The sequence below is a fragment of the Dendrobates tinctorius genome, unplaced genomic scaffold (assembly GCF_039654945.1).
Source record: "Dendrobates tinctorius isolate UK_male_01 unplaced genomic scaffold, ASM3965494v1 ptg000251l, whole genome shotgun sequence".
In the NCBI taxonomy this organism is placed as follows: domain Eukaryota; kingdom Metazoa; phylum Chordata; class Amphibia; order Anura; family Dendrobatidae; genus Dendrobates; species Dendrobates tinctorius.
In genome coordinates this window covers 7236560-7253273 of record NW_027361918.1, presented here as the reverse complement: position 1 = coordinate 7253273, position 16714 = coordinate 7236560, and the positions used below count along the sequence as shown (strand labels likewise).

The window sequence follows — 16714 nt, the reverse complement described above, 5'->3', positions numbered from 1 at the left end:
ATATCGCTATGTCTGATACTTACCTCCGACCGCTCCCCCGCTGGTTATCGCTGATCGCGCGAGAACGTCCTGGACTGTTTCTCGTCATCAGCTTCCTGCTGGGCTACCTGCTGTGACGACGAGCGACGCATGGACGCGGGCGGGAGGACGTCTTCATCGCCTCGTCTGACAGGTAAGTAGCGACCCCCGACCCCTGCTATGTCGCTGGTGAGATCTGCCTGTGTGGCAGCTCATTAGCAACCACTTAGCGATGTACCAGCGATCCTGACCGCGTCGTATCGCTGGTACATTTCTAAGTGTGACAGTACCTTTAGAGGCCACATGTTAATGAAGGCAAGGAGGAGCCGAGCTAGGACCCCCTGCTGTCTTTTGTGCAAGGTGGACAAAATCAATTAGCCATCAAGGGAAAGCTCCAGACACTTGGGCACCGACCCCTAGAGATGAATCGGTCCCACCTGGGAGGATCACCTAGAACATCTGAAGCAGGTGCTCGGGTGGATCTAACGGGCAGGTTTGACCATCAAGCCAGAAAAGTGCCAGCTGGGCATGAGCGAGGTCTTCTCCCTGGCCCACCGGGTAGACGGGGGGGGATACTGAAGCCAAAGCCTGGGAATGTGGATGTAATTGCACCCTGGCCCATCCCCAGGACCAAGAAGCAGGGGATGTCCTTCTTGGGCACCGCCAGGTACTATAGGAGGTTCAACCTACAGTATAGTACCCTGGCAATGCCCTTGACGGACCTCACCAAGAAGAAGCTGCCCGTCGCAATTGACTGGACAGTCCCCTGGGAGACAGCTTCCAAGGTGCTCAAGACCGCTCTCTCTAGCTTCACAGTGCTGCAAGCTGCTGACTTTGAATGGCTGTTTGTAGTACAGACTAACGCCGGTGACCTTGGCCTTGGTGCTGTCCTCAGTCAGGTTAACGCGATGGGCCAGAAGCATCCCATCTTGTGACAGAGAGCTGTGAGTGTGCAAGCTCCATCACAGATTAGCGACGGCAGGGGGATATCTGTATCTCCCAACTCCCTCTCGAGTGCGTGTTTTCCTTACACCTCATTTATATCATTTTTTATGTTTTGGCACTTTTACACAATAGAAAAAATAATTATTTTTGCATCGCTTTATTCTGAGAGCTATAGCTTTTTTATTTTTCTGCTGATGGAGCTGTATGGTGGCTTGTTTTTTGCGGGACAAGATGACATTCTGAGCTGTCCCATTTTTATTTACATTTGTCTTTTTTATTGCGTTTAATTGCACTTTTTGTTCTGGGGTATGATGATAAAGCATTGTTTTTTCTGAATATTTTTTTTTGCATCGTTTTTTATTTATTCTTTTTTACGGTGTTCACTGAAGGGGTTAACTAGTGGACAGTTTTATAGAGCAGGTCGCTACAGACACGGCGGTGCCAAATATGTGTGCTTTTATTGTTTATATTTTTATTTACATAAATAAATGAATTTAATGGAAAAATATTTGTTTCTTTTTATCTTTATTTGGGGATTTTTAAAAAAATATTTTTACACTTTCTAATATTTTTTTTTTTTTACTTATTTATATTGTCCCAGCACAATCACTGTAAATGATCAGATCGCTGATCTGACGTTCTGCAATGCATCTGCACTGCAGAACATCAGAGGGGCGACTGGCGGGCAGGAAAGGAGGCATCTCAGGTCCTGCTCTCTGCACGCGCTCACAAGCCACCTTCCCTGCAGGACCCCAAAGGAACCCGCAGCCATCTTAGGGCCGGGGATCTCCATGGAGGCCATCAGGACAACGAGACTGCATTGCGTTTTCCTGATGGAAGAACACAGGGAACTCATTCCCTGCGTTATGCACATCTATGCCGCTGTCACTACTATACTGCTGCTTGTAGAAACGCATCTACCGCAGAGCAGTACATGTATGGTGCATGTCGGGAAGGGGTTAATTAATCTCTAATATCTGTACTTCAACAGTCTTGGTATAAGACACAGAGATTTGAAGACATAATCAAGTACCCAACTACTCGTACAGGTACGGGCTCCCAGACAATGGCATTATCTCTGGTTACCAAATTCTGTGCACTCTTGGCTCTGCACCAAGAACGTCTTGCCATGATGTCTCTCGTGTGGTTGAGCGTTTCCCCAGGTTCTCTAGAATCGTCAGTGTATGTATTGACCATCATACACCAATAACATTACTGTTCGCAGATGAGATTGAATTATAAGTCCCTAAACAGTGTAAGAATTCCAGTATTTTTATCTTTGGTCAAGGATTTGGGATTCATCTCCACAGTGCATGATTCTTTGATGGGAAAAGTTTTTTGTGTTTTCCAAGCTTTTTTTTACAGATAATTGTAGTCGCACACCCACCAGTCCAGCAGATTTTCACCCCAACATTTTATTCCTGTTACCGCTTACTAAAAGCTCTCGACTATTCCTCTCCGGCCTCAGAAGTAAGATGAAACATTTGGGGAAGAAGATGCAGCTCAGAAGTCCAGCACTGGAGGCCAAGATGGCAAATACCTGCACGGCTACAGTATACTTACCACTGGTGCTTAGGTAAGCTGGTATGAATGAGATCCAGACACAGCAGAAGACCAACATACTGAAAGTGATCAGTTTGGCCTCATTGTAGGTTCCCGGAAGGTTCTTTGCTAAAAAGGCAACAAAGAAACTTATCATGGCCAACAAACCCATAAACCCCAATGTCATGTAGAAGAATAACTTGTGGCCTTCATTACACTCAAATATTATCTTATGATTTTCTATCTGAGTGTTCAGTGAAGGGAAAGGAGGAGACTTGTAAAGCCAAACAGAGCAAATTATAATCTGTAACCCGGAGCAAAGTCCTACAACATGACGTGGGATTACAGGTCCTAACCATTTCCTCAGCGGACTGTTAAGTCTGGTGGCTTTAAATGCCAAGATCACCATGATGGTCTTCGCCAGGACTGAGGAGATGCTGATGGAGAAGACCATGCTGAAGAACGTTTGTCTCAGGAGGCAGGTGACATTTGATGGTTGGCCAATGAAGACCAAGCAGCAGAGGAAGCAAAGAATAAGAGAAACCAACAAGATGTAGCTGAGCTCCCGGTTGGTGGCTTTAATGACTGGTGTTTCCTGGTGTTTAGCAAATAATATTAAGATGCAGACTGTAAGAGATGAGAAGATGACAATCATGATAACCAACATAATTCCCAATGGTTCCTCATACGTAAGAAATTCTATCACTTTTGGGATGCATCTGTCTTTCTTCTCGCTCGACCACTGGTCTGGAGGACACTTTACACACTCACTGGCATCTGCAATAAAATAAGATTTGAGATGTAGGTAAAAATGGCTTCATAAAGCTAAAAGCTGTTTATGTGGTTGGTATCTGGTAGAGTGGCGTTATCTAAGGATAAACATAGTTAGGGGGAATAATGGATTTCACGGTAGAGACCTAACGGTGAATGAAAATGTATTTACAGACAATACATGATGGGAAACACAGTATCCCCATCATGTAGATCTACTACAAAAGAAAGAGACTAGTACCATCAACAAAAAAGGAAGAAAAGGATCCACATGGCCGTATGAATAAAATATGTAGCTATATTTCACGTGGTTAAAAAGGGGTGTCCATACAATTAAAAACCTGTGCCATTATGACGTGCGTTTGTAGCTGAAGCCCTTAGTCATAGAATGAATACGGCCATGTGCATCCTTTGCTTCCTTTTTTTGTCAATATCTCCAGTGGTCAACGGTATAGGATCTATGCTGTGTTAACAAGGAGCAATGTTACATTTACCACCCGGTGAGGCTTTTCCCAATTTTTCTTTTTAGGCTTCTTCTATATTTATTTTGACCAGTACCATCCTCTCCACTGACGAGGGGCAAGTGTGAGCAGGTTGCGGGATGCAGTGATGGGCAGGAGGCAGAGCAAAGCTTAACAATTTTTAATAAACAGGGGAATACTTCATGCAGGGAGGTTCACAGTTAATCGGGGGATTAAACAGTACAATTTGCAAAGGATATTCTGAATTAAAGAACAAAGAATCAGGTAAAGGCAGATCCGGTGAATATGGCTAGCCAGTAGCAAGTCAGTAGTCCCTCAGACTATGAAATCAATAGCGCCGGCACCGGCTGGTGCGGTGCCTTTTCCAATGGGGTCCTGTGGGCATCAATGCCCCATCTTCTGGCAGCTGCGGTCGGTCTCTGGTACCTTCCATTGAGCCCCTAGTCCATATGATGCAGTGGCTGACAAGGGTGTGGGCCACAGTCCTGTTCGAGCCCAATGTGGGTCTACAAATATAAACTGTCAAAGTCAGGCCACAAGTATCTGTCCCATACCCGGTCACTCTTATGTGACATGTGCACTGTACTCATGGACATGGAGCGTACGGCGCCTTGCTCTCTGGCAGTCACCGAGCACACACTGCACGTCTCCCTCTCTCTGGTCCCCGCCATTGGTGGCGGGTGGCGACGGACGCTATACTTCATGATGCTGGTGCTCCCAGGACTGCTGCAGTATGCACAGCTCCTCTCCTGGCAGCAGTCCCTCTGGAGACAGTGGGACCAGTCGCAGTTTCAGTATTCGATGGGGAGGGGGAGAGGAGCGCAACGCTCGCCTGACTGCGCGTTGCCCTGGGTTGGCGCCAAACTGCGCTGCTGCACGCGCTTTTTCTTTATATCCCCCCGCCCCCATCAGTCAGGAGGAAGGTCCGGCTTGCTGATGCTTACCCCAAACCATGCATAAGCAAGGAAAAAATGGATTAAAAAACACATGTGACATGCACAAATGTGAACAAGTCGGTCGGACAGTGTTCACACCACCCACTGACTGAAACACAAACAGAGAGCACAGAATGACTAATGTGCAAAAAATACCCTGCAGTAAAAAATATGACAGTAATCAGCAAGTGCTGGTAAAAAGATGACAACACATACAGGGTATTTAGTCGATAAGTTTTTTTGCAAAAAAGCGTATACCAAGCCACTCCACCTCGTCAAGGTAACCCTTATTGGAGCAGTCCCTATCTAATGTATTTAAAACCTGAACATATGAACAGTGTCTAAATGAGCAGGATTCAGACAGGCGCTTCCTAGTATTGGTGTAAGACAGCTCTTTATGTGCATGTCACACAAGAGAGGGGTGGGGTCTCTCAAACCATGCATAAGCAAGGAAAAAATGGATTAAAAACACATGACATGCACAAATGTGAACAAGTCGGTCGGACAGTGTTCACACCACCCACCCACACATTAGTCATTCTGTGTTTTCTTTTTGTGTTGATGCTTACCCCAGACAACAGGGGATCCAGTCTCGACAAATCTGGCCCCGGCAAGCAGGTACCCGCGGTGCGGTCGTCCCCCTTACACAAGAACCTCAAAACATTGGTGTTTTCAGTTTGCAGTAGTCTCTGTCTTTGCTGATGTGCATTTTTTCTCCCATTAACCATTGAGTGTAACTAATTTCCCATTCAGTTCTGGGTATTCTAAGTTAGAGCTACTCACCCCCACCCCGTCTGAGTGTAAAGATGCCAGATAAATGTTTTAGCTGTTGTCTAAATGCTTCTTCACCCAACAGCAATTTTTCCTCACTATTATAAATAAATGGAACTTTGGCATAGCTGAGCTTTCTTCTGTTTGACCGAAGAGGGTGAAGACAGCAGCTGCCAGACCGCAGGGCGGTGGCAAAAATGTTGGACCTATATTTTCAAATTGATCAACCTGTATTTACAGTATATCACAAAAATGAGTACACCCCTCACGTTTTTGTAAATACTTTATTATATCATTTCATTTCATGGTACAACACTGAATACCTGACACTTTGGTACAATGTACAGCAGTCGGTGTGCGGCTCGTATAACAGTGTAGATTTGATGCCCTTGGGCGCCATATTTTAAAAAAAAGACATCAACAAACTGGAGCAAGTTCAGAGAAGAGCGACCAGAATGGTGACCGGTCTGCAAACCCTGTCTTATGAGGAAAGGTTGCAGGATTTGGGAATGTTTAGTTTGCAAAAGAGAAGGCTGAGAGGAGACTTAATAGCTGTCTACAAATATCTCAAGGGCTGTCACATTGTAGAAGGATCAACTTTATTCTCATTTGCACAAGGAAAGACTAGAAGCAATGGGATGAAACTGAATGGGAGGAGACACAGATTAGATATTAGAAAAAACTTTGTGACAGAGTGATCAATGAGTGGAACAGGCTGCCACGAGAGGTGGTGAGTTCTCCTTCAATGGAAGTCTTCACACAGAGGCTGGACAGACATCTGAATGGGATGATTTAGCGAATCCTGCTTTGAGCAGGGGGTTGGACCAGATGGCCAAGGAGGTCCCTTCAAACTGTACCATTCTATTCTATTCTAAATAACTCAACACAGCCATTAATGTCTAAACCGCTAGCAACAAAAGTGAGTACACCCCTAAAGGAGCATGGTCAAATTGTGCCCAGTTAGCCTTTTTCTCTCCTGATGTCATGTGACTGATTAGTATTACAAGTTCTCAGGTGTAAATGGGAAGAAGGTGGTTAACTTTGGTCTTATCGCTCTCATACTGGTCACTGGAAGTTGAACATGGCTCCTCATGGCAAAGAACTGTCTGAGGATCTGTAAAACAAGAATTATTACACTACATAAAGATGGCCAAGGCTATAAAAAGATCGCCAATACCCTGAAACTGGGCTGCAGCACAGTGGCCAAGACCATACAGAGGTTTAACAAGACAGGCTTCCATCAGAACTGGTTTCACCATGGTTGACCAAAGAAGTTGGGTGCACATGCTCAGCGTCATATTCAGAGGTTGTCTGTTCCCAACAGACATATTTTGTGCTGCCAGCTTTGCTGCAGAGATTAGAGGTGTAAGGGGTCATCCTGTCAGTGCTCAGACCATACACCACATACTGCAATAAATTGGTCTGCATGGCTGACATCCAAGAAGGAAGCATCTTCTAAAGATGATGCACGAAAAGCTGCAAACACTGTGCTGAAGACACGCAGCCTGAGGATATGGAACCGCGTCCTGTGGTCTGATATAGACCAAGATAAACTTATTTGGTTTAGATGATGTCAAGCATGTGTGGAGGCAACCAGGTGAGGAGCACAAAGACAAGTGTTTCCTGCCTACAGTCAAGCATGGTGGTGAGAATATCATGGTTTGGGGTTGCATGAGTGTTGCCAGCTGTAAGCATCTACAGTTCATGGAGGGAACCATGATGCCAACATGTACTGTGACATATTGAAGCAGAGCATGGTCACCTCTTTTCAGAACCTGGGCCGCGGAGCAGTATTGTAACATGATAACAACCCCAAACACACCTCCATGACTACCACTGCCTTGCTAAAAAAACTGAGTGTAAAGGTGCTGGACTGGCCAAGCATGTCTCCAGACCTAAACACTATGGAGCATCTGTGAGTCCTCCTCAAACAGAATGTGGAGGAGCACAAGATCTCTAACATCTACCAGCTCTGAGATGTCGTCATGGAGGAGTGGAAGAGGATTTCAGTGGCCACATCTGAAGCTCTAGTGACCTCCGTGCCTAAGAGAGTTAAGGCAGTGCTTGAAAATAATGGTGACAACACAAAATATTGACACTTTAGGCATGATTTGGTCTTTTCCACTTAGTGGTGTACTCTCTTTTGTTGCCGGCAGTTTAGACATAATTGCTGTGTGTTGAGTTATTTAAAGAGCATCAAATTTACACTGTTATACAAACTGTACACTGACATTGTGTCAACGTGTCACATTCAGTCTTGCCTCATGAAAAGACGTAGCAAAATATTTACAAAAATTTGAAGGGTGTAAACACTTTTGTGATATACCGTACTTCTACATCACCTGCTGTGTAGATTTGGGAGGGGCAGAATAAGCATTAGATATACGGGCAGACTCACGAACATCAACCATGTATGGGGACCTGCAGCCAACCTTAACTTTTAAAGATGATGGGCAACAACCCTGAAATGTTGTTTGGAGTCTCAGGTTTATGGTAATATAGATTAGTTAGCTTACAAGAAGGTCATAAAAAAATTCTTTAATTGTTTCTGAATTTCTTCCATTGTTAATATAGGCATTCATAAATACAGTAATTGGGTGGAAGATCTTACCAGTGTTGTTGGCCACCTCACCCACAGAACATGGAAGGCAGTCGTAGCAACAGACAGGCTGTCCTTGTCTTGGGACCTTCCTGTGCCCAGGAAGACACTGGACACTGCAGACAGAACTGGGAACCTAGAAACATTGAACCCAAGGGGATGACAAGAAGGTACTATTGTAATTTTAAAAGTCCCAATTCTGTGGAATCTACACAAGAGTCTGTGGAGCTACAGATCAGATCTATGTAAGGGGTGTGCCAAGACTAAGTGGTGCCCCACTCTCCTTGCCCATGTTCATGTTATAATGTGGAATGTAGTGTATGTTTTGTAATGCTGTTGCTGTGTAGTGTAATGTATAAATATATCTGTTGTAGGGAAAGTGTACTACTTAAGTCAGCCCATTAGCCCACTAGAGGGGGCACAATAGGATTCTTATTCAGGAGGGGCCAAATGGGATAAGGTGGTGAGCTTCCAGGCTTTTAGTCAGTAGTGACTGGGAGCCCAGGCAGGACAGTTGAGCCCCGTAACGCTGTTCAAAGCAAAGGAGATCAGCTCGTCCAGGGCCTAGGAGTAACGTTTGCCAGTGAAGTCAAGGAATACAGGGCACCTTTGTCATGATGGTGGTCAGCTCTATAGGAAGACACCTGCGTGTCTGGGGTGAAACGGAGCGGGAACTCCTAAAGAGAGTCAGACTGGTCAGACAGAATGCTGCGGTACCAGGGACAATGATGCGACCCTGCGATATTCCTAAAGAAGAGAGGGACAGGAACAGAAAATGTCATGTCTTGTGAAGTATCTAGTGCTATACCTAAATGTGAACTGGACGAGCTGAAAAAGGAACTGAGTAAAATTGTTTGTTTTAAACTGGAATTTGACTCTGTCTCTTTTTATGTGGAACCTCAAGAGAGGGAACTCCAGCAGATCAGAGAGGATCCAGACAGACGGGAAAGCGGACAAAAAGGTACACTATCGCTGGGACATTGTGCGTGTGTGACGGAGGGCCAGGGTGCAATAACGTAGACACAATTGAAGGCCATGACTACAGCCCTGGGCCCCCTCACATCTACCCAAGAATCTGTGGAGCTACAGATCAGATCTACACAAGACTTTGAGGATCTAGAGATCAGATATCACATGAACAAAAAAAAAATCCTCCTAAACAATCAATATAATCCCTTCAAGCAACATAGAAACCAATAGGAGAAAATGAAGGAGCAAGATCAAGATCATATATAAAATACCATATTTATTAATAAAGATTAAAGCTACAAAATTGATAACAACACAGTAATTTGAATACTGAAGAGCAGGGTCAAATAGATACAATGAAACATAGAAGAGGAAAGAAGTGTGTGAAATGGACGCAATCAACCCTGAAATCCACAAAAAATACCAAAAATTTTTATTGTTTAGCATACAAAAGAAACAACACATGACAAGGACAGAATTAAAAACAATTAAAAAGGCCAAAACAAATTGGCCATAAATGACACTCCAAAAAAGAACAGGTTCTAAGGTAGGGACCTGAAAAATACCCATGGTTTATTAGGGTCTCTTTTTATGAATGTATCTACATTTCTATGTTATACAATGTTGTAGGTCTCTGCCCAGCACATTGGAGGGGGTATTTTTCAGGTTCCTACCTTAGAACCTGTTCTTTTTTGGAGTGTAATTTATGGCCAATTTGTTTTGGCCTTTTTAATTGTTTTTAATTCTGTCCTTGTCATGTGTTGTTTCTTTTGTATGCTAAACAATAACAATTTTTGGTATTTTTTGTGGATTTCAGGGTTGATCGCGTCCATTTCACACACTTCTTTCCTCTTCTATGTTCTAACAGGTGTGTGGATTGCAGTCCCCTGTAGATTATTTGTAGTGCCCTCAAGCTTCTTTGTACTTTTAAATAGATACAATGAAGCACACAGGTGCAACCCCCAGGACTAAAAAGTCATATATGAGAGTATGAGTTATAGTATACAGAGCGCATATATATCTTTAATAGCTCAATAAATATGGGAAAGGGAACAAAACAATGATCAACATTCAAATACGTCCCACTCAGTATTTTAATATAAATGCAAATAACATATAGCAAATGCTAAACTGAGCTCCACCAATACTACTCCACTACTACCAAATAGAGACACCAGAATTGTCCCTGACTCATATAACATTAGACACACCTCGATGCGCGTTTCACCGCCGCTTTGCAGTTTCGTCAGGAGGCCTCCTGACAAAACTGCAAAGCGGTGGTGAAACGCGCGTCGAGGTGTTCATCTCCAGGCAGCACCCCCTCTTGCATCATGACGGCAGGTAATGGCCTACATATTTCTTTAGCGTCTGATGTTATATGAGTCAGGGACAATCCTGGTGTTTCTATTTGATAGTAGTGGAGCTCAGTTTAGCATTTGCTATATGCCATTTGCATTTCTATTGATATACTGAGTGGGACGTATTTGAATGTTAATCATGGCTTGGTTCCCTTTCCCATATTTATTGAGCTATTATAGATATGTATGCGCTCTGTATACTATAACTCATACTCTCATATATGACTTTTTAGTCCTGGGAGTTGCACCTGTGTGCTTCATTGTATCTATTTGACCCTGCTCTTTGGTATTCTAATTACTGTGTTGTTATCAATTTTGTAGTTTTAATCTTTATTAATACATTTGGTATTTCATCAGATGTCACAGGAGTATGTGAGCTACAGATCAGATCTAGAACAAGAGTCTGAGGAGCTATAGATCAGATCTACACAAGAGTCTGAGGAGCTATAGATTAGATTTTGACAAGAGTCTGAAGATCTAGTGATCAGATCTACACAGGAGTCAGAGGAGCTACAGATCAGATCTACACAAGAGTCTGGGGAGCTGCACATCAGATCTACAGAAGAGTCTGTGGAGCTACAGATTAGATTTACACAAGAGTCTGTGGAGCTATAGATCAGATCTACAGAAGAGTCTGAGGAGCTATAGATCAGATCTACAGAAGAGTCTGAGGAGCTATAGATCAGGTCTACACAAGAGTCTGAGGAGCTATAGATCAGATCTACACAAGAGTCTGAGGAGCTATAGATCAGATCTACACAAGAGTCTGTGGAGCTATAGATCAGATCTACACAGGAGTCTGAGGAGCTATAGATCAGATCTACAGAAGAGTCTGAGGAGCTATAGATCAGGTCTACACAAGAGTCTGAGGATCTATAGATCAGATCTACACAAGAGTCTGTGGAGCTATAGATCAGATCTACAGAAGAGTCTGAGGAGCTATAGATCAGATCTACAGAAGAGTCTGAGGATCTATAGATCAGATCTACACAAGAGTCTGAGGAGCTATAGATCAGATCTACACAAGAGTCTGAGGAGCTACAGATCAGATCTACACAAGAGTCTGAGGATCTATAGATCAGATCTACACAAGAGTCTGTGGAGCTATAGATCAGATCTACAGAAGAGTCTGAGGAGCTATAGATCAGATCTACAGAAGAGTCTGAGGATCTAGAGATCAGATGTCACACGACTATGCGGAGCTACCGATCCGACCTTTCTCTGTCCTTTGCCTATACAATTTGTGAGTTCAACACCCACCTTAATCACAATGGAGGCAATGTTGTCCATTGTTTAGGAAAGATTAGGATCACACTTCGGTCATTTTAAACTTTGCTTTCTGTATTGTTATATTTTTCTTATGTAAAAGCTAAAAAAACAGATGCATATGTATATACTGTATAATAAAGTACAAGCATACGTCATGTATACAATGGAAATATAACAAGCATTACGTGCATTACAGACATATGCCGTATATACAGAGCTCATACCCATACATACAATACATACTGTATATACCTACAAACATACATGACAGGCAGACATACAGCACATATACTGTAGATACATTATTCACAAACATACAAACGGTATATTTATAAATTCATAAATGAAATGTTCATGTTTCTGCTGTCATTCAGTATTTTACTATGTGGATTTGGTGTTAGATCCTGGACTTTCCTGATTTCTAGAGCTGGGTGTGGAGGGGAGGTCGCCTCTCCATCAGGACAGAACCTGCACAATGATACTTCTTCTGTAAAGCATATTATTGTGTATAAGTCTCCTCGGTACTCACATGTGAAAACTGCTCATTCCACAAAATGGAGCTGATATTCAATGTGATTTTGTCTCCATCATTAGATTCTGGGCTGACTTTTCCCACTTTAACAAAATAAAATGTGTTCTGGAGAACCTGAACATTTATGATGTCGTAGGAAGCCGTGAGGTCACCATCAGCATTAAATGTTAACACCTCCTCTAATGAGATACGGAAACTTGATTTCTTGAGGCGATGAAGCACCTGTAGAAGTGGTACATGGTCAGTAATCCACCTGATGACCTTCAATCCTCACACTGGCCAATATGTAGTCATGGTCCATACTCTGAATCGACCATCACAGCTCCATGGTCGACATTTGGCCAGGGACTGGCTCGTCATACCATAACCGGAAAATGGGATGGAAACAATTAAAGTTTCAATCATTTGGGCCATATCTGCGGGAATTATCTACTACTGAATGAACAATATATGCAAATTCTATGAATCAAGATTCTAAAATATGTTTTGAATGTTGCTCATGAGCTAAGTGAACCTGTTATGATTAGTTCACCGAGGAGGATAGCCGGGGAATAAGCTAGGCAACCAGATAACCAGAAGGGTTGCGGATTGCAGACCCCTAAAACTAACAACACAACTAGCAGTAGCCGTGGAGCGTACCTACGATGCCCTAGACGCCTCGGCACAGCCACAGAATTAACCAAGCCTAAAGCTAGGAAGGGGAAAGCTAAACTGCCCTGGAGTAGAACCCCAAAGGAATAGATAGCCCCCAAACATATATTACCGGCGAGACAAGATGAGGCACAAAATACAGGCAGAAAATAAAGTAAGCAAATGATGGGGCCCAAACTGTCAAGATAGGACTGGACAGGAAAGATACTGTATGTAATCATGCAAAAAAAACCTAAGAAAAATCCAACACATCTAATATGCAAAAATACTGAGGCCACACGACCTCTCCCCCACTAGATCAGAATTCTGGTGTGAACTGGAAGCAAAACCAAAAAACATTGACATAACCGAGGATTAACAATACTGAGCAGACTGACTTGAGCTGTGGCATATGGAGTGGGGTCCATCACAGATCCCAAAAGGGAACAATGCTGAACCCACACCAGCAAAGCAGAAATCAGAGAAAGGCCAAAACTGAATCACATGCAAAAAGCTTCAGCAAACAAATAACTTATCTGAACGATGCAAGACCAAGCAGGCAAGCAGATTCTAAAAAATGCACAGGAGGAAAACAAATCACCAGCAACAACTGATGGAAGGCTGCTCACTTAAATCTTCCCAGTCTGTAACATCTAACCTCCAATCATCCTCTTCAGGTGATTCACCTCTGTCAACCCAACCAGCTCCATTACCCGCAGCAACCACCAGAGGGAGCCCAAACTCAGAAGTCAGATCACAAGTGTTCACAACATGAACCCATGGTTTCTTACTTTTAGAATTGACATAAATGGCTACAATGGCAACACAGTAAGAAGAACATCAAATAAGTTGTGCAAAGCTGAGACTGATGTGACCTAATTTCACTGAATACCATGAAGCAACAGTCTAAATGGAACAAGGTGACACGGAATGGTTCAGAGTAGTGCAAGGCGTCAGACAAGCTGGCATCCTGTCACCATTTTTCTACAATTTATATGCAGAAGCTATTGTCAGGAAAGCTGGACTTGCAAAAAAAGAAGAAGGAAACAAAATTGCTGGACGAATCAACAACTATCTTAAGTATGCAGATGATACAACATTGATAGCAACAAGCATGGCTGGAAAGAAGGATTTATTATGGAGTGTCAAGATGGAACTCATGAACATGGGACCCTACCCAACACAGAGAAGATGAAGGTATTGACTACTGTCAGTCTATGACAGGGAGACATTTGAGATGGACAGTGACATGTTTTATGAAACTGAGTTTAAAAAACCAAGGCTTTACAGAACTAAAACTAGCACACTATACCAAGCAAGCATAGGTCCAAGTGGAGGAAGAGGTGGTCTTGGTGGTATAGGTGAAAGAGTCAAACAAGTAATTCAACATTGCTTGGTTTTCTGGGGATTTTTTTAGCCTATTATTTATATATTTTTTTTGTTTTTTTTATTTTTGTTAAGGAACTGACTTAAAACAACCTACATTTTACAAATCTAAACTAGCTGTGTAGAACCACTAGGGATAAGTCCAAGCAAAAATGAAGAACGGCAATCAGATAGCTTGATATTACCAAGATAAAGGTGGAGAAGACCCTGGTGGACCTTTCTAGGCTTCCACAACATCAATCTTCCTCCAGATTGTTCATATATAGGGTTACATCGGCTGGAGATTGAGCCGAAGACAGTAAAACAAACCCAAGAAAACATTAGATAAACCATCACATACCTTCCATGGTTTTAAATTCCTAAATTCATCACAGATTCCATCATGGCAGCCAAGAAGTGAGTGCAATGCATGAGCGTAGGCATACACCGCTAAGTAGGCATGGTAGGTGTAACTCAGGTCATTGGTCTCAAACAACAATGGCATTTGTTCTCCAAGCTTCTCTTTCCCTGTGCAGTGTGCTGTGTCATTTGTATCAAGGAAATCTGAGGTTTGCAGGTCCCCATCCTCATCAGTCCACTTGCAGTTGAATGCTTTCTCCCAGAAAACTCTGATAAATGGGTACGAAGAATGATCAGCTGGACTCAGGCTGAGAAGAAAGCTCTCAAATCCAGGCATATCTCCAGTTTTTGGAATCAACCCAATGGTGCCATTCAAAACCTTCCAGGTATTTTTAGAATAAAGTCCTGGAGTTATTGCAAAGGAAACTGAAGCTATGAATATCTTCCCAGTCACACCCTCAGCAAACAGAGCATCTAGTAGAGCTTTCGCGTGGACCTCAGGACTGTGCAGAACAATCACATTGACCGTGCTTTTCTTAATTACTTGGACCACGCTGGAAATTTGTCTGGCTGAATAGCTCAGGTGGATTTTCTCCAGGAAGGCTATACAAGCTCCACTTCTCTCTATACTGGCTTGGATGACTTGTGCTCCTTGTAGCCCTACATCATTGTCCACCACCAACATTCCCACCCATGTCCAACCAAAATTACCAACCAGCTGAGAAAGAGCAATGTTCTGAAACGCGTTGCTAGGTACTGTGCGGAAGAATGATGGGAAGTCAATCTTATTACTAAGGCTGGACAGGCTGGCCCCATGGCTGATCTGGAAAAGACACATAATCTATTTCAGAATCCATGAAGTTTCCAATAATATGATATACAGTAACTGAAGTTTGCAGCTTTACATAATGAAAGCAGAAGAGCAGATCAATGCATCATGACATGTGAGATGTCTGTACAAATGTTTTACCTGGGGGTAATGGAGGACACCAAGGATTCGAGCAATTGGAAGAGATAAAGCTGAGAAAACATCCCCAATGATCCCAGCTTTAACAGACTGGAGGTAACAATCGTAATCTGGAATAGGGTTAACAGTTCCCGATACCAAGGACATGACTCCTCTGACTGCTCTCAGTTCAGACATACAAGTGTCTACGAGACTGAAGCCCAGCGTGACATTAGGCAGGAGGTTCGGAGATTGATTAACTTCATTTAGTGCAAATATGAGGCCAAGAACATCTCGGTAATAACGAATGTGAAAACTGTGAGAACCAGAATATAATGAGACATTTACAGGTTATTTTATAATTAGTTAATCATTAATCTGCAATATACAGAGGCTACAACAAACCTGAAGAAGACATTGTCAAGAAAGATCAATAAATGGTCAACGTGATCTGGAGCAGCATGGCTCAGTTTGACCTATGTGCTTTCTAGTCACCTGCAGGCTGGACAAATCCTTAAATGTATTGAGACAAAATATTGTCCCCTGTTCACATGAGACAATAAAACATTATTTGCACCAAATTTACCTAGACTGCAGCCCACCTTCTTGAGGTTTGTACAAAAAATCATTGGTGCGTGACAACCAGCTGGTGACACCCATCTTTGTAATAGATTTATACTGCTTTATTTTTTTCTGTTGACCTGTAGGACCAGACACTATTCTTGCTGTAACGTTAGAAGCATCAAAAGACGAAAGGATGAACCCGCCCTTACCTGGTGCAGAATACAGGTTTTGGCAGCTCCAGGAAAGTTGGTGGTTTGAAGTCAAAGGCAGAGTGAACAACGAAGGTTCCTCCGATTAGAATATCTCCAGTCTGGAGGAAGGAATCCATTGTCCATCCCTGAAGGCTGCAGCCAAGCTGGGACTGTTCTTCACCCAGTGAAAGCAGAAGAAGGAGTATTTGAAGAATTCTTCTCATGGAGACGGAATGGTTGTCTAAGATGTATGGAGAGTGTATGCCACGTCAAGCAACTGGAACTGAAGGAAAATTATGCAAACTTTGCTGATCCATCATGTTTATGCAATTTTTGATGTTAACTCATAACTCTATAGTCAATATGTTTAAGAAAAGCTGATAAATAGGAAAGGATAAAATGAGGAGAATATGTACAACTACAATGCATGATCGGCTCCGAACCACAATAGCAGTTGTCGAGCCACT

At 42.9% G+C, this 16714-nt stretch overlaps 1 protein-coding gene across 1 annotated transcript; it reads right to left on the bottom strand.

Annotated features, from left to right (window-relative positions):
• Positions 1-2365: 2365 nt before the first annotated feature.
• On the bottom strand, positions 2366-16384 carry LOC141065404 (extracellular calcium-sensing receptor-like). The gene is made up of 6 exons (XM_073557869.1): positions 16266-16384; positions 15517-15808; positions 14548-15369; positions 12189-12413; positions 8076-8199; positions 2366-3282 (listed from the first exon to the last, which is right to left on the bottom strand). The coding sequence occupies exons 1-6, from the start codon at positions 16382-16384 to the stop codon at positions 2366-2368; spliced, it is 2499 nt and encodes an 832-aa protein (XP_073413970.1).
• Between the last annotated feature and the right edge of the window lie 330 nt (positions 16385-16714).